Source organism: Lampetra fluviatilis, chromosome 56 (genome assembly GCF_964198595.1).
Source record: "Lampetra fluviatilis chromosome 56, kcLamFluv1.1, whole genome shotgun sequence".
Lineage (NCBI taxonomy): Eukaryota > Metazoa > Chordata > Hyperoartia > Petromyzontiformes > Petromyzontidae > Lampetra > Lampetra fluviatilis.
The window spans coordinates 1,549,639-1,568,661 of NC_136330.1; the positions used below are offsets into that span (position 1 = coordinate 1,549,639).

Genomic DNA, 19,023 nt, shown 5'->3' on the forward strand with positions numbered 1-19,023 from the left:
GCCGGTGACGCTCGCTGCCTCCCGACGCGTCATCGTTTCCGGGAAGCAGCGCGCGTGCCCCCCCCCCCGAGTCCTGCGCTGGGGGGGGGGGGCGATGATTGATACGGTGAGGTCCACATCAGCCGACATTAGTCACCGCTGCCCGGTAAGAGTCAACTGCGGGCTTGTGCTGCGCATTTCCCGGCAGCGCGACGAGGTGTCCGCCACTGCCTCTAATTGGAACGTCATTTGTATTCTTGTTCTTCTGAGGCATCGCTGCGCTGCGTTCAGAGTGACGGGCAGAGAGGTGATGTTGTGGCCGAGGGCGTCGTGTGTGTGTGTCTCGGTCGATGGGTTCGCGGCACCGTCTCCGACACTTCACCGCGGCTTCAACGTTGGCGGTGCTGGCATCGACATCTGCAGAACGTGAAGAACCGGCGGCATCTACATCTACAGGAGATTATGCAACTCTTAAAGCCATTCACTGGGTTTAGTGTGCACGTCGTACAGCACGTGTGGAAACGACGGGAGTAAAGTTGGACTTACGAAGAAAACGACTTACGAACAGACCTCTAAGTAGAGGAGTCCCAGTATCGGAGCGTTGCTGCGATCACATCCTGCATAAATGATGAGCTACGTCAAACCAATAATACTGGTAGGAACCTCTGGTTACACCAGCCCACAGGGGATTATTGTGTCCGTCCGTCCGTCGTGCAGGGAGGGGCTGGGTGGGGAGGGGTGGGGAGGGGCTAGGTGGGGAGGGGCTGGTCAGCCCGTGGTGCCCTTAAAAAACTCAACGTTTAACCTACTCACGCCGGCTTGTCCCCGCCCTCGCAGTCGGGCATATTTGCGGAATACACCACGCCGCCGTTGACCCTGGCCATTGACCGAGCAACCCAACGTTCCTACCAGCTCCCTCCGCAGGAAATAGTTGATTGCAATAGATTTGGTGGCGAGTTCTTTAAGCTGTCTCCATCATCATCATCCACGGTCAATCCACTGCTGGATGGAGGCCTCTCCAAGCCACAGCCGTCTGCAAAGTAATAATCCACGCAGCACCTGCGCACGAGCAGCTTTCATCGCTCCATCTCTTCGGTGGCCGTCCTCATGGAGCTGTACCCGGTACAGAAACAAAGGTCCATAATACAGGTTTTTTGGGGTTATATCGCAGAAATATTTAAATGTGTCGTTAAACCCACCACCACCCGATACAGCCAACTAGTAAGGGTTGTCACGTAAACAGAACGTGGCCAATTCGTCACTTGTACAGCACACCGGTGTGTTGGAGAGCCAAGCCACAACAGTTACAATCTGAGTACGACGTTTCGCCAGTAATTACAAGTAGCTTCATCAGGCGACAGCCAAATCTGGCTGTTCTGTTTACGTGACAAGCCTTACGAGTTGGCTGTGTCGGGTGGTGGCGGGTTTAAAGACATTCAATATATTTGCGCGATCTAACCCAAAAAACCCTCGATTATGGATATTGGTCGCGGAAACAAAGATATCCACAGACGGATGTATTGCATTGGAAATGCGTTTTATTGTTTGATAACATGCCTAGTTCTTGACTGTACATACTTTAGCCCAAAACTCACCAGCGAACAGAACGTACGATCCACCGCAGTCAACCTGCAGATCAATCAAGCTTATGCTACTTACAATATATATACAGGAAGACACACAGGCACGCGCTGTTAAATTACATCATTCAGCCTGTCAGTGCTAATAGTTTAATTAAATATACTTCGACATCATTATAATATTTTAAACTCTATTTCTGCAGCAGTAGGAAACGTTGCAACATTATAATTTTCAGTGTCCAAGAAAGTTTCTGCTCAATAAATGCCTTAAATAAAATAATCCCCCCCCTCCCCAACCCGTTCCCAACTCCTGGAAACCACATCTATGTACATAAAAAATACGGACTCTATATAATTCATTATACATTGACTCTCTCAGCAATAAGTTAGTTTTACAAATACCGTATTCAGGAAACGGATTGGTACAGCAGCTGTTTACTAAAAAGAAGTGTTGTACAGTATTCTACAGCCAACGGGACAACTCCTTCCCACCCCTTTCCCTGTGGTGCGGCCTTGGCCAGGACTTCCCAACATTCTGCACCGAAATCTCCACGTTCAGTAACGTGGCCAGCAACAGCCGCAGAAAGCCCCCCCCCCTGTGACACGTCTTGGTGGATTCACCCAAACTCGTGTTGAGTCCACCCTGGCCCTTCGCGAAGCCAAGGTGGCTTGGTTCGTGGCCTCACCCTGACCGCTCAGCACGTCGAGGCGGAGGAGAGGGGTGGCTGGGGGAGGGGGGCTTTATGCTTTCAGCTGGGGTCAATCGGTGAATTGGAGGTCTGGCAACAGCAGACCGTCGTACCGAATATAGCGATGAGTCGCACGGTCGTGCGCGTTATTTTTGGGGTATGCGAATGGCCGTGATGCGCACGTGCGTCTCTACCGTTGTCGATGTGCATTGATATGTCGAAGTGATGGTTGGTTCACATTCTAGCAATTTAGCAAGCTACGTGTCCATACACTCTGCACACCCACGGAGTTTCAGAATTTCTATGCCTTCCCTTTCACAAAACGTCACATTTCTATTTCCATTTAGAAACAAGTACTGGTATAGCAACTATATAAAATTTACTCTATATATGTAAGCCACCGCAGGTGCAATTAGGGTGAAAATATTAATTTAAACGGAAGGGGTGTGGTGGGTCATTACTAGTTTTACATTTGTATTCAGTATATATATTGTTTATACTCTCTCTATATATATTTTTCTTTATTTATTCGATCGTTCCAACGAAATCCGACAATAAGGCTGTTTAAGACCACACGTGGGTTATTGGTACCAAGGCAGAATCAATGAACTTGGCTGGCTCGTCCAGCCCAGCGGTGAGGTGCAGACAAAACGATCTCCTGACGAAGGGCGAACACACCCACGCCGCCCTACGGCTCGCGTGAAATGCGTTGCAGATTGTACTCGTCTTTTGCTTGCTCGTCGACGTACTCGCCGCACTGGCGCTTCGCACACGGAGCCCGACGCGATGCCGCCCGCTCGCCGAAACGACGCGGCAAAGTCCTCGCTAACGGTGGGGTGTGAAGTTGCTCGCAAAATTAAAATCGGGACCGCAGGATAAGAGAACAGAAGAAAGCCACAATGGCAGGAGGTCATTATGGCCAGTACCACGTTTGGTGCCAATGCACCTTGCCACGACATTCCCTCCCTTCCTCTTGCCCGATCACACGGCCGTGGCAACGTTTACAAACCCCCAGCCTCTTGCTGCTGTTTACAGTAACAACCTCCCCACTACCATCTGGCTTTTAAGGTCTTCCCCTCCCAAGGCCATATAGACACAATTAACCTAGTCCCTTGAAAAGAACAATTTAATCTCAATGGACTTCTACGTGGTTTAAATAGACGACAGTGCTTGTAAACTGCTGGGACTGACCGCAAATGTACCGCACGCACGCCCACCCTGGCTACGGGGTGAAGCCGATATGCGGGGGTGTCCCGTCTACACGAGCAATCGTTCATAAATAAAAACGGGTTGACAATATATTATCACTTAAAATAATAAATACTGGCATATTCAACAATACAATTGAAAAAAGAAAACTGGTTTACAGACCTTAATAGTTTTAATTTAAAAGCTACATAACCTAGCACTAAGAAGCTGTTTTATATAAAAAAAAAAACTAAATAGTTCAGTGTCAATTGTTGTAAAATCAATAATAAACAATCAAAGCACATAATGCCATTGGTCCGAGCGTCCGTAAGCATCCCCGCGTGTCTAGTGGATGGGATCTTATTAATCATCATCACCAGTTAACAATGATATTGACCTCAAATTCAATCAGCCATGTATATATAATTCTGCAGCTTAATAAGATAACATAATTCGAATCCCACTTGCCACTCCAGTTGGGAGCAGCATCGCTTATAAATATCGCCGAAACACCTCGAATATCATTACTTTAACTTAAGACTCCTGCACTGGAAATGTTATTGAACCCCGCTCGGCACGTGCATGTGCAGCACGGTGCACGGAGCAGCTGCGTTGCTCAAAGCTGCAGGAGCAGCGAGTCAGGTGATCTCAGACTGGTCACGGCACCGCGCCCGCACTGCACACACCACAGTGCGTGCACCACACAGCCCCGACACACCGCGACGTCCAATCGCCCCACGCAGCCTTCGTGAAGATTCCCCCCCCCTCCGCTCCGACTGACAATCCAAAGGAAGCAATGCTATAGTACGTACCGATTAAGCCACCATTAGCAAGTAGCTATTAAAGCCGGCGTGGCGCACAAGGGGTGTGTGGCCAGCGCCTTATCTGGCCGCTATCGTCTGAGCGGAGCTGGTGTTCTTCCACGTGACGCTGTGCGTGGCCAGGATCCAGAAAGAGATGGGTCGCCAGGAATTTGTGTGCGGCATGCAACTGCGTTGCGCTGCCCTCCAGGTTCCCGCACCTTACTTCGTCCCAACGCTGCACGGCCACGCAGCTCCGACGACGTATCGTGTGGTCCGCACAAATAACCCTTCATGCGGTCCAACGCAGAACAGTGATCCGTTCTGTACCACCATACCAAATCGATCAGCCTATTACCCTACAGACCAACGCACAGTCCCATCAGCGTACACTACACACCACACTCACCGCACGGGCCAGACTTTGTGCATCCAAAGTGTACACTGTAGAAAGTCTACTCCAACAGGTGGCGGTGGTGACCATTCAAGTTGCTTATAAATTTAGCTTTTGTCTGCTCAATGATCCGTTGCTTGTGGCTGTGTTTTGCGATTGACAGCAAAGTGAGGTCCAGTGGCACTTTATTAGCGCGATTGTTTAAGGGCGCTTTATTAATTTAAATAATTTGTTATTATTATGAATTTTAATTAATTGTTATTATTAGTGACAACGTCTGCAGGCTGCGACCCAGCGACTTCGCGTTAACGCTCTCGCACACGCACTCCGGGAATAGCTGACGTCACGTAACAAGAATTAGCTAAATCTATGGAATTACTCTCTGAATTCTGACACAACAACAAATCCCCTCCCCCCGACCCCCTCCGCCAAAAAAATGTATAAAAAGAGGGTTGCGAGCGTGCACGTGAGATAAAATCTACAACAGAATCATGCTGCCGCGTGTAACGTGCACTCTTGGGACGATGCTTGCAAGGCACTGTGGGTATCTACCACAATGCCCCGCAGCACATACGCCGTTCACCCCCACGAGCATCGCCTCATCGTGCGGAGCAGTGTTTTATTTGTTGGCGAAATGGTTTTGGGGACGTTTTGAGGATTTCACGGTGGGGACCACACGTGAAACTCGGCTTCGATAGTGGCGATGGTGGCGGCGGTGGTGGCGGCGGTGGCGGTGGCGGCCGTGGTAAGACAAGTCCTGAGATGCGGACAGGAGCAGCAGCTGTAGTCGTGGGTCCTGAGGGTTCCCGCCTGCGGGGGGTGGATGGGTGGATGGGGGGGCATGGCCGGTGGCTTGGTCCCAGAGCCCCCGTCGGGCCATCGTGGTGCCACGCTCGCTGGCTCCGTGCGTCATTAACCTGCACGAGAAAAGACGACAGAGCCATCGTTATTAGCCACGGTCCAGCGGTGGTGGCGCGGTTTGCCGCTTTTTTTTTCCCTCCCGCACCTCCTGGTTAGCACTTTTGGCAACGTGCAGTGCGAAAGAAGTTCTACATACATACATGATAACAAGTCACGAGCACAGATCACAACCAAGGCAAGTTCAGCCATCCCGTCAACATCGTCGTCATTATCGCCGTTCCCCCAGGGTGAGTAAAATGAGGATCAGCTAACGGGGCTGCATCACCCCGCTTTTGGTTAAAAGTCGTCACGAGGTTTGCCGTTACAGAGGCTGGACCCTGCCGAGGGAACGTGGAATTTTCACCGATGGCTCGTGAAGATGATTCACTCCGCAGTGCCGTCGCGCGTGGCCGTGGAACGAACGAGTCCCTGTCAGGGGGTTGGCGCAAGAGAGACTGGCCCAACGCTTCCCCCGTAGCGCCGCACGCTGCCGGAGAGCGAATGGCGTTTCACGTCGCTCCAACGGCACAATCACGGGAAAATCAGACGAATAAATAAACCGCGCCATCCCCGCGCCCGCCTGAGGGTCCTCTCTCCCCCCCCCCTTCCCGTCCAATCCTCTCTCTTAATCTGCACCCGACGCCAACAACAACGCCAGCAACGGCGCCCGCCGCTCCGCCGACGCTCTGCAACGCGGCGCGACTACGCAAGCGTCCCCCTCCCCTCCCACCGCCACCGCTTACGCACGTCGCGCGTCACAGCTCCGCACGGCCCGGGACCCCCCTCTGACGCTGGCGGCGGGGGGCGTGCGAGCGCACGAGCGGCCGAGTTCAATTGTTTATCCTCCCTCCGAGGCAGCGGCGCGCGCAATGAGAGCGGCGACCTTGGGGGGCATTATCGAGCTATTTTGGGAGATTTTTCACGAGGCGCGCGCACGTGTGTGGCGCGCCCACGCGGCCTGTTAGGATCGCGAGGATCGCTTGCGCCGAGCGCGTGGGGACGGATTTGAGCGGCGGAGGTGCTGTGACCAGCCGCCGGTTTAGACGGTGGAAGGCAGCGGCGCGGACGTGGCAGTAAAGTGGTGAGAGGATAAAGCCCCGATGGTGGTGGCCTGAGAAATCAAGGACGAAACAAAAATGTGCACCATCTCGTCGGTTTGCGGAGGCTAAAGCGGGTATTGGCCACGGCTGGCATTTGGATGTGGAATGACAGGTACTGTAGGATTGAGATGCAAAGTACGTATCTATGCAGAGTGTTGAGTGGTAGCCCTTCGAATGCGTGGGTTTTCTCTGGGAAATCGATTTTTTTTGACGCATGCCAAACACTCATTCGAATGCTATTGGCCAAACGTCCCAACGCAGGGACCCTCCTGAGAAAACAAGTCCCGAGACTCGGCGCGTCTTCAACAGGGGGGCATTTTCAGCACTGTTAACAGTTGGTATTTTTATTGATGTGATGTTCCAAATATCCACAATTGTAGCGTTTTTGTTGTTTTCCTTTCCCGATGGCTTAGAAGACAAACAAAGGGCAACACAAAAAACCGAAGAACAACATTCGTGCCGTGCACGGGTTCTCAACTCTCAACAGAGCTGGCGAACAAATCGCTAAAACTTTCACGGAAGCTTAGCACGTAGTAGGCTTTCGCGACCAATATCATCCATAATAGAGTTTTTTGGGGGGTTAGATTGCGATCTAACCCACCACAAAACAAACTCTATTATGGATTTCACGGACACGTTGTTCCTCCGCGTCGGGTTTGTTTTCACGCTCGGCCCCCACAGCACCCCCGGCAGCCCCCTAACGAGAGCCGATCCTCCCCCCCCCGCCACCTCCCTCCCCTGGCGAGGATTGCCGCGCCTTGTTGAAGGCGATGGTTGCTGCGCAGAGAGAGAGCGAGCGTGGTGAGGCGGTGGGGGGACCCGTCTGGGGCGGTCGTTACCCGCGGGTCGCGCCGCGCTGACACTCGTCCAATTGCGGATGTCAATCATGCGTGCGTGCGAGCGTTTGTGCGAGCGCGTGGGTGCGTGTGTGCGTACAGGAACACGTGCAGGTGTTAACGCACCCCACCAGCTCCTGGTGGCCCTCAACGATGCCGTGAATCGCGCCGTCATGCCAGCGCGGTGCCTAACCATCCGGTTTAATATTCCTGTGGATTTATATTTTTTATTTATTTGCTTTAAGCCACATGTGCACCGATGTCTTGTTTCGAAATCGCAAATCCCATGATCTCCAGGGGTTGCTAGACGTGGCTGTTCTTTGCTGTGAAATAGTGATCAGATTTTTTACGCATTACGTTTAAAATCCTACACGAAACATTTGCTCTTATTGTGACAGCAAATTCGAGATCATGTTGCGACCGTGAATTCAACTGAGAATTGGATGTATTCCGATGTTTCTAGACAGGAGTCGAACTCAGGCTCTCAGCGGTGTTGGGTCAATAAGGCTGACACAGTTTTAAGCCTCCGAGCCACCTGGCCCAGAACAAAGCATTAGAGCTTTTGGTGGGGATTAGAACCCAGGTGCCTGGCAGTGACGGGTCACAGATAAAGCCGACCCTCGGTCACGTAGCCACCTCGTCAGGGCGACCTCCACTTAGCTAAGCTGAAGCAGAAACGGATATTTGGTTGCACGTTAACCCTTTCCCGTTGCGAGACGTCTGCAAGTTGCAGGGTGGGGGGGTGGTGTCCCGTTCACCGCTGCATGTCGGAGCGCGCGAGCGACTTGGCGTTCATTTTATTTAGGGAGTCGTAGCAGCAGCGCCGTCGTTTTTAAAGATGTCGGCGCTCACCGCAGAGAAGCGTGGAGAAGCGCAGCGACTTGACCGCTGCGGTCTACGATAGCCGGCGCCAAACTGTGGGCCGCGTGAGGGTGCACGAAATCGGAAGGGAAAGAGGCGACGTGCACGTACGTCATGAGAATGGAAAAGGGTTAAGATTCTACCGCTGCTAGCAATGCCATGTCGGATCGCCCGCTCTCCCGAGTGCTTGCGTTGGGTACGCCGTCGGGTGTTGCTCGGCAGGACGTCCAACATTTCGCTCCGCGTGCCGCGAGCTTCTCCCGGAAGCGAGCTCAAGCTCCGGGCAAGCGCAGCGAAACGTCGGCTTTCGTGCCGATCCGTGCAAGGCGCAACCCAAAGACCTCTGTGATGGGGTTAACCAGCCACGAGTTTAACACGAGAATGCAAATTATTTCATTGCCCATTTTCTGAGAGGTCGATAACGTACATTGTGGTATTCATAATTAGCTTGCAGTAATTGTCATAATTTACTACCGCTGCGGTGGTGAATTACCATGCAAAAATGTATAAGTCTGAATATTAATAATGAACTAAAGTCAAATTAACGCAGATTAGTAGCTTCTGGGTTGTAGTGTGAGCTCACACGGGTGTGCACGTGTCTGTGAGCCAGCGAGGTCACGGTGGCTCACACAACTGCTATATAATCCCCGCCTGCCTGTGTTCAATTTCTGGCTGCAGTGCAAAGCACTAAGCGGAATTTGGTATATCAACTGGACATGAGCCTCCCCTCTGTATCGACTCGTCCTAAAATGAGCACAGAGTGAGAACATTGCCTGCGACACATAACCACGAGTGCGCCCGGTCACGTCAGATCTCAGGAGACAAGCAGGGCTCGGCCTGATTAAACGCTTGGATCGGAGACTGCCGAGGAAAACCCGGAGCGGTACTCTTCGATTCCGAGGTGGCTACGAGGTGCCAGGACTTGTCAGGGGACAGCAATGGATTTTGAATCTATCCGTGTGGAGTTTTTAAGTAACGACCCCTTCATATGCGGTGGATTTCCTCAGGGTAATCAAATGCATTCCCTTGTGCCATACCACTCATTAATGGGATTGGACATATATCCCTCGCTGGTTCTTGCTCAAGGAGAGTCTTGCGACTCGGCGAGGCTTTCTGTGGTAAACAAAGGAGACGACGATTATTATGATTACACTATTAAACCTTGGGTACACATGCTTGCATGCGAGAGTCGGCCAAATAGGTATCCGCTAAAGGCACTTGCTCAGGCAGCTTGTACTCCTAAACGGGAGATATTTCTCTTTGCGTGAGAGAGACGTATTTTGATGCCAATCCCCCACCCTCTCACTGTAAATTGATTCTCTTTTATCTTGTGTCTAACCAGTTTTATTACTGTGGATATTGGATGGCGAGGTGTTCCAGCAATCCCCTCTTGCCACTGGAGCCGGTCCACATTGTATTGACTGTTTGACCTCCTGATCTAAAGCTTAAATGAGCAAATTATTGTACTATCCTTGCAGAGAAATTGTAAACGACACCCCGCCCCCTTTGTAAACAAGGAACCCAGGTCCTCTCTTGCCTCCGCCGTAACGTTTCTACGGAACTTTCACCTGATCAAAAGCACCGACTGGACATTCCGCACGGTCTTGTTGTGGTCCGTAGCGTCCCATATTCAGGCATCTCTTAGTTCGGCACGTAACAAATTGATTGCTACGCTCACGGCGCGTGCGTCGAATGGTTCGTTGCGAGTATTGATTTTTACACGTCATGCAAATAATGTACGGACAAGACGACACAAATGAGAGGCGGTTAAAGCGTGAGATGTAAAAAATGGGGCAAAACTAATCATCTATTTAACAAGCGCATGTGTGTGTGTGCGTGCCTTCCCGAAATATGTTACGATTCATAATAGATTTTTGGGTCGGATCGCCATGCGAGTAAAATGTGTCTTGTCCACCCTCCTCCACCCGACACAGCCATTTAATAAAGTAGTCACGTGATGAACAAACGTGACAATTAATTACTGCTTCAGCACCACCGCCAGTGTGGTGTTAGGAGAGCGATCCACACGAGTTAAACAATTGTACCAAATTGTTCAAGGGAATAATTGTAATTAAATCGGAACGTTATGGTTCATCGCGTGACTTTTTTTTTTGATTGGCCGTGTCGGGTTGAGGAGGGCGGACGAAGCGTTCTAATCACATGGCGATCTGACCCAAAAAAACAATTACGAATCAAAGCATCGCTTCACAATTCGCAGTTTTTTTTTTATCCCCGGGGAATCGTTAGACATCGGCAGCTGACGCCTTTGCGTAGTGACCACCAGAGACTACGTGGCAGCCTTAACGATGGCGAGCACGTGTGACCGTCATCAGCCGTGGTCAATCTACTGCTGGATGAAGGCCTCCCCAAGCCACTGCTGTCATCACGCGACGTGAACAGATCGCTCCCAGAGGATTGCAGCACTCCGCCTCCTTCTCTGGACGTGCCCTCGGACGCGTCCCAGTCATTGGCTTCAACTCCCATCGCTATTCTGGATCACCGGCCATCTTCCCTTCCAGCGGCTTTTCGTCGCGGTTTGAAAAGATCTCTTCGACCCGCGTATGTTCTCGAAATACGCGATGCGTACGCTGTACGGTATACACCCATCTCTCTATATCTGCGTACGTAGTGCAAACATCTGCTGTCACAGACGTGGCGTGGCAGCTGGATCTCACCGGTGGCAAGGCTGCTGAGTAAAGACGCTAATCGAACACGCGGCTCTCTCTCTCTCGTGCGCCGTCTCCAAAGTGTGTTTTAATATGCACGTGTCTGCGCGCACATGCGTTGTGTACATTAGGTGACAGTGACGCGCCATTGCTCACTGGCGAGCCCGTCCGAATACAAATGCGTGACAGCTGGCACTGCAAACTCTTCCTCCTCCTCCTCCTCCGAGCTTTAGAAATGCCACGCATTTAGAGAACCGCCACCTGGGAATTTGTTCAGAATCCTGACGAAGCTCTCAGCACGAGGAGCCAAACGTCGGACGCCATGCCGGACAACGCATCGCGGCGCAACCCTACGACGCGTCACAAAGCCAAGCGGCACAGACCGCGCTAACCTCGGCAGCAGTAGACTCATAGCCAGCTGTAAGAGGTGTGGAGCGGTGGCATAGCGGTTACGTTCACTGCACCGTGAACCTGGTCTCTTGAGTTTGACTCTCGGGTATGGCTAACTGGACTTCAGTTGGTCGGCAGATATCAGTGCTGGGAAACCTCCGTTCACCAGTCGGCACTGACCGGCGCGGTGGAGTTAGAGTGCGTCCCACGTGAGGTCGAGGGCGCCGTTTCACATGCATCAAGTTAATGTCTACAGTCCTCACCCAACGGTGGACATTCCACATTCCTATCGGAGGGGCGAATCTTCCCATAGAATAGCCACAGAGCGTTAATAATCGTATCACTTCCGGAGGGCTGAAGGGCTGCGTCGACCACCAGCCCCGGACCGCACCGTCAAACTCGTGAGTTAGCGCAAGAAGAAAAGGGCGCAATTACAACCACGTAAACAGCGTTGTTCTTCCCCCCGCACCTACGATCGGCACGGGTTGGCTACGTACACTGCAAAAGAAGTTTAACGTACGCACATCGAAACAGACGCCGCACGTTCCCCGCCACCACCCCCCCACCCCCCGGCCGAGCTCCTGCTTGCCAAGTCCCAAGAAGCCACGGCCGCCGAAGTGCGAGTGTGCCGCTTGACAAGGCGTTCTGTGGATTGCCATCGGGCCCGGTTGTCAACAAAAAAAACACACGGCAGACCCCACTTGGCCGCGATTCGCGTGAGTCGCGGGGCTCCTTCGCGCAATGGCGCTCAAGCTGCGTGAATTTTGTCCGTGCGGTCGACGGGCGCCCAATGGAGGGGTGGGCGGTGAACTGGCTGGAAACGCCGCCTTGCCACGCGGGCTTTCCGAGACGAGCAGAGGTCGCAACCGGGTACCCGATACCCGTACCCTACCCGATACCCGGCTACCCGGCCGGGTACGGGTACGGGTACTCGTTTGCGACCCTGGTGCGGCCGGGTACGGGTACGGGTAAGGAATCAAAACCCGTTTGCGACCTCTGGCAGCGAGCCTGGGATGACTTGGGCCGGTATCGGGTCTTGCGAGGCGGGAATTCGGAATATCCCATGGTTGGTGACTTCATCACACAGATGTCACGAGTGATGATGATGATGATAATAATCAACAGAATTACGAAGTTATAAATAGACGGGTCTGTTTTTGCTGCAGATTTACTTGCGCGCACGTGTTCGGCCCGTCGGCCTGTCTGTCGGATTTCTGGAGCGATGTTTTTTTTCCAGCGGCGTTTGTTTTCGTGGACAGCCTTGCAGATGGGTGCATTGCTCCCACAATCCGTCACGAGGGAGAGCGCGCAATCCACCGTCGTACATTTTGCTGGGGCTTCTTCGTGCGATTTCGTGATGATGTAATAGGGTTACAAGGCATCTCGAGCCTATGCAGGTTAAGGGTCGACATTTTGACGCCATGGTTTTTGGGCAGGAATACAGGTGAATGTATAGGTAGGGGTATTTTGATGAAGGAATAGATGAAGGCAGAACATTATTTGAAATTCTATCACCACGTGCGTCCAAAGTTTGCAGTTGTAGTCAACGCGTGACATATTCCCGGCACCCAAATCAATCAAAACGTCAGTTGGGGAACAAGAGAAGGTAACTTCACAAAACTACTTCTGGAGTGTGTACAACAGGACCCTTTTTGCCTAAAATTAGAAGGGGCTCTGTGATGTTCTATAATGAGTTTCCCTGCCACAAATGTGATATGTACGCTGTGTTTTTGCATAAACTCATAACTGGAAATATTAACTTGGCAAACACGCGATTGCGATGGTCTCCGACAGCCACGTAGGACGCAAACCGCCGACACGGCCATCAACGCGCTCCCCGAATCAAGCAGCCTCATCCATGCGCGATCACAGTTTCTACTCCGCGCAAGCCCAGCTTTGACCCGGATAAAAAAAATACAAGCCTTGTACCTCTGGTGGTCAGGCGGGTAGGCACCTCACGAAAATCTTCAAGAGGCAGTTATCTTTCAAGGAGCACTTTAACTATTTGTCCTCACACGCGCACGCACGCACGCACGCGCACGCACGCACACAAGAGCACACGTGCGCGCGCACAAATGCACCCTCCTCCTCTCTCTCGCAGCCGGCGAGAGCGGCTGCGTGCTTTGTCGCCGCCCACGCCCGGCGTAGGAAAGGGTGACACGGGGACACGCGCCTCGCGTGAACCCACCACGAGCCAAGCAGGGTCACGGCTCGCGGTAGAAGCGGCGGCGTGGGAGGGGGGGGCTATGTGGGGGCGTCCGCCTACCGCCGGCCACTCTTCAGAAGCTAGGGGGGGACTCGCCCAGCCTGATCGTTTCGGTGATAACTTGGGTGATATTGAGGGGTGGTAGAGCTTCAAAAACATTTTTTAAAAACGTATCTCATTCCTGAGAGCCATATTAGAAAAATAGAACATTGTTCATGATAGAGGTTTTTTTTGGGTGAGATCGCGTAAATATAAATGTGTCGTTAAACCCACCACCAGCCGACACAGCCAACTAGTAAGGGTTGTCACGTAAACAGAACGTGTCCAATTCGTCACTAGTACGGCAAACGGCCAGCAACAATCGGCACTATCGAAGGTGTAACAGATGATGAGCGGTAATGTTTCCCGACTCGAGCAAGGTCGCAAGGGGGACCCGTGAGTAAACGAGACGACGATGGGAGAGGGATGTTGACGAGTCGGGAGAACGCTTTGCTCGCTTTGCCGTTTGATGTTTACCGTGTCTAAATGTTCAAGTAGAAAATAAACACGGCACTTTGCGACACGACCCATTACCGGACCCTCGTGGGGAAACGGTGAGATTATCTCACGACGTGCCGGGGCCACATGGTGTACCAGAACGCCGCTTAAACTAAACTTTTTTTTATTTTAACCAGGTAATGCCCACGGAGCAATATAGCTCTTTTTCAGAAGCGCCCTGGCTATCACACATGATAGCCCAACGAAGTGGCTTATCACGTGGAAATGTACAGCGGGCCAATTACTCTAAACGCACGTTGATTCTAAATGTAAAGGGGAAAAGCCGGGGGACCCGGAGAAAAATCTACGCGATCGCGGGGAAAGAGAGAGAACACGCAAACTCCAAATATACAGCAGGCGTCAGGGTCGGGATCGAATCCACGACCTCCTGCATACCAGACAAGAGAGATAACATCTCGCTACCGAGGCACCCCACGCCCGCGCACATTCCGTTTTTCTTTTAATTTCACCTTAAATCCATCAATTCAGCCGCAAAAGCACAGACGCCGCATGGCGCGACAGAATGGCCAGTGTTGCTGCGAAGCGTTCCCCCACATCTCTACGGGAGGAACCAAACGCCACGTTCCACCAACCACCAAAGACGTCCGTCACAGCAGGAGTACTAAGCACTATTGATTTTATCAACAACGGAGGGATGATGGATTGAGCTTACTACCAATCGGAATTTGAACTCGCAGCCTTCTGACGATAAATCGGTTGCCATGCCACAGCACCCAAGATATCTCTATTCCCGCCGAAGCTATCGCGTGATAAAAGGTCGCCAATCCACTGCTGGATGAATGCCGTGTCAGTGGCGAGGGTTCTTTGACCGTACTCCACGAAGCTGGTGAGAGAGGGATTGGTGAAGAGAGTCCCGGCAGCGGTTCAGACATCACTTGCCACCGACGCTAGCCGGGGGTGAGGAATCAACTCCCGACTCGCCAGGTTCGTAGTGCAGTGCGTGTAACCACTGCGGTACCACTCCCCTTCAGTCAACATTTTGACGCGTATTTTATGAACAAGTGAATAATCCTGTGATCGAAAGACTCTCATACCCTCCTTCTTCTAAGCGAAGGGCCATTGTAGTCCATGATCAGATGCTTCACTTGTACCACCCCAGGTGGCATAACCGGAGCGGTTACAATTTCTCTATGTGGCACCACGACACTTGAAACGAGTGGATAATCAAATGTTATACTCTTACTCTTTGGTTCTTTCGGGAAGTCACGTAGGTAGAAATAAAACAAAATAAATCACGACGTTTCGATAGCAACACAAGCCATCGTCTTCAGGTGAAAATCGCGACAGCCGCGATGTCTGCTGCCTTGTAAATACATTCGTACGACTAATAGTTCTGCGCTGGCCCATCGATATTATAATTAATCAGTGCGTGGGGGGGTCAGCTGCTCAGATTTTCTGTCACGTGTGCATCTATTCCCTGTCTCTTCTCTGAACACATCCACCGTGCCCACGTCTCGCTCCACCGTATCCCCCCCATCTCCCTCTTAAGTCTCTCCGTATTTACGCTGAACTTCTTTCGCACCATACGTAGCCAACCGCATCCTGCGCCGTGGTATCGTCCTTGACCCAAAAATGTGCGAAGCTCAAATGTTGAGCGGTTTTACTCAAAGGGTCACCCTAAATGTTTTACATTTCAACGGTTCCCATGTTCTAAAACGGCTTAACTCTCATGCAAAAAAACACTTTAAAATATACATTCACATATTATATTTAAAAAAATATTAGCGAGAAATCCCTTGAGATGGAACATCTCATTTGCAAGACATCCACTTTGTTCACGAACATCACAGTTCGTTTAGCGAACCAAGTAATTTGCACGTTCCCTCCTACTTGCGATGTCCTGTAACTGCCACCACTGCCACTCGTCCTGGGCTGTGGCTGTCCTTTTTACAGCGCTGCGTAGCTCAACGGGGCCCCACTAGCTGTAAGAATAAAGTTTGAGTCCGCGTCTCACGGAGTGTGATGCTAAAGGCGATAATAAAGCGAGCAAAGCCTGCTACTGGTTATTCGTTATAAATTAAGATGATGACCGTGACGACAAAAAAATAAGACGATGAGCTTGCCAAGCATTATGGCAGAGCGGGAGAGCATGCACTCCGTAGCTCCCACACCGCGTGGCGTCCGGGCACGCGCCGCACAACTACCGCCCACACCTGCCACATCCCAAGCAGTGGCGGCAGCAGCACAGGGGTTCTGTTTTTCCCACAGTTGAACATCCCAGAGGGTGGATCGGTGCAAGGGGCCAACAATCGGCAGATCTTCCACCGATAAGGCATTCTCAAAGCGGCGAAACGTCCCGGGGTCACAGATGGGACCCGTCGGGAGCCAAGGGCGCTTCACGGCCGCCCCGCCGAAGGTCGCACGGCGGCCGTGGTGCGGTTGAGGCGTCGTTGCCTCGTGCAGGAGAAGACGGCGGCGTCCCTTGAGGGGAGCAGCACTCGACGCAAGCGCTGCACCTTTTCCACGTTGTCCTAATGACGAGACATTTTGAGTGGCATTCCTGGAACACTCGAGTAAGGAGACGGCGACACTTACGCAACCTAAGGTGACTCGTGCGGTTCAAGATACGTCCCCGGGTTAAATTGCACTTCACAGCCCTTCTGAAGGCCACCGCGAGCCGGGCCCCCACCGTCCTGACCGGCTTCAGAAACTGAGGCCGATAAACCGACGGCGACACGGCCAATTGTGTTTTTTTACACGTAGGCTTTCACGACCGATATTTTGTTTAAGGGGTTAGGTCGTGTTAAAAATGTGGCGTGAACTTTCCTCCATCCTCAGGTTAAGAGGATCTGAGCTCCTCAGGTTTAACATCTGCTCACATGTGAGCTCGCTGTTTACAATTCGATGACGCTGGATGCAACCTCCAGCGAAACATCGTAACAACGCGTATTTTGTGAGATTCCTCTCCAACAACAACGGCGGAGGTGCTGCTCAAGCAATGATACATTTGGCACGTTTAATTCAAGCGACACTTTCATTATTGGCCTGTTGGGTGTAAGAGTGTTTATGACACATTTTTACACAACCTAACCCACCTACCCCCACCCCCGAAAAAATAATTACGAATCGCTCTGACGTGGCAATTTAAATGTTTGCTTTGAAGAGCGTTCGCTTCAATTTGAAAAAACTCACATCCAACAGAATCCCGCTTGGGATGTGGTGACCAGTGGGCATCTGTGAAAAAGAGCTTCATAGCTCATCAGATTTCCTCCAGGATAAATGAAGATTTTGATTCGGGGAAGTATTTATTTTCATTTGTCATGTCGTGAGAGAGTTCGGTTGAGAAAACTCACACACGACAGAGAAGATCTCTCAAACTCCACTCCACCGTGTAGCCTGTCATGAATATTCCCTCCGTGCTGCCTTCTACAATCTACCGCATTGCGCTACAATCGAGCACGGGCCATGCTTGGAAGATGCCTTCATGAGCCCAATAAGCAAAATGTGCACGATATTCTCGTGCAAGTGACAAATCCATCGACCGGCGGCAGCCTACCCCCCGGGAGAAACAAAACAACCGAGAATTATAAAAAGTCGAGTGGCAACCAGCCCTGTTCTCGGGAACGGAACGTAGCCGGGACAAATGGCAAATGCGCCGCGCCGTGGTGGCACAGCTCGGCGCGAGTCCCCATCGGCGGCGCTGGCCGGCTGCGGTTTATATCATCTCCGGCGCCGATATTCGCCCGCCGACGCAAGGCGGCAGCGTGTTCCTCCCCTCGGTGCAGCCGTCACACAAATCTGGGCCAGGCGTGCCGCTGTGCCGCCTCGAAAGTGTCAGCTCTGATCGAGGAGGAGGAGGGGCGCCGGAGGGGAGGCAGCCCACGCCGGCGCGGAGATTCCGCGCGGACGAATGGGAGGTTGGCCCGGGCCACGGAGGGGACAGCGGCAGGAATGTGGGGCCGCACTCGGCCCAGCCACATTAGCACAAAGCCCTCTTCCTTCTCGCGAGGAAAGGTATCGCCTCCACCTCCTCCTCCTCCGCACGGGCCCTACTTACAGTGCGCCCCAGCCGCTCATAAATCATACAGCTGTCACCCTCAAGTGGGTTCAGCGAGTTCAGGAAAGTGCTCCAAAGCAAACTGCGCGAGGCCACGCGTCCTATCTCGTTTGCTGGCTCAGAGCGAGCTCGTCCAGTCTGCTGCCGGCCCCACCAGGGCAGCTGGGCGCCTTAAAGTGCTTTCTTTAAAGCTGTGCAATGTCCCACGCACTTGCTTTAATGTGGGGACGCTATGATGGGGGTGTGGGTGGTGGAGGGACGCAGGAGGAGGAGGGTGGTGGTGGCACAACAACTGCGGCGGGGGGGGGTGACAGAGGAGGGCACTGAGAAGGGCTGCATTTCCGTTGAAATTTCCGTTGGGATGATGTGAATGCTGAGTGGCCACGCGACCTGGCAGCGGCGGTACGCGCCAAACCGCCCAGCCTGTTTACACGGAGTGGACGGTTCAGCTCTCACGGCCATCCGGTAGCTTGGGTGAAGAATGAGCAAACCGCAGCGTCTGTCGCGACACAACCCCATTCACGAGAATAATCTCGGGACAATTTTTCAGAAAGGTGCTGCGCGTATGGTTTGGTCGTTAAATTCCATGTGTATGCACGAGTGTATTTTGAACTTCTTTCGCACCGTACGTTGCCAACCGTAGGAGGAAACTAAACCCACACATGCAGGGGAGTAAACACTCAAAACTCTGCACAGATGGATTTGATGCACTGCTGTACTGCCACCTCATGGCCACCTCGCAGCCCCAGCATATGTCACCTGTTACTCCCAGGCATTCTCCCATCCAAGTTACTAAATACTTGCTAGGCCTCTGAGGGTTTGACAATATCAGGTGGATGCACGGCGATTTGGTCAACGGTCACGGTCCAACCTGAAAAA

At 52.2% G+C, this 19,023-nt stretch overlaps 1 protein-coding gene across 1 annotated transcript in view; it reads right to left on the minus strand.

Annotated features, from left to right (window-relative positions):
• Positions 1-1,499: 1,499 nt before the first annotated feature.
• LOC144950055 (insulin receptor substrate 1-B-like) overlaps positions 1,500-19,023 on the minus strand; it is a 51,953-nt gene continuing 34,429 nt past the window's right edge. The window contains exon 3 of the mRNA XM_078880039.1: positions 1,500-5,547. Within this exon, the coding sequence (XP_078736165.1) occupies positions 5,543-5,547 (5 nt within the window). The 3' untranslated portion in view covers positions 1,500-5,542. The remainder of the gene's footprint in view (positions 5,548-19,023) is intronic.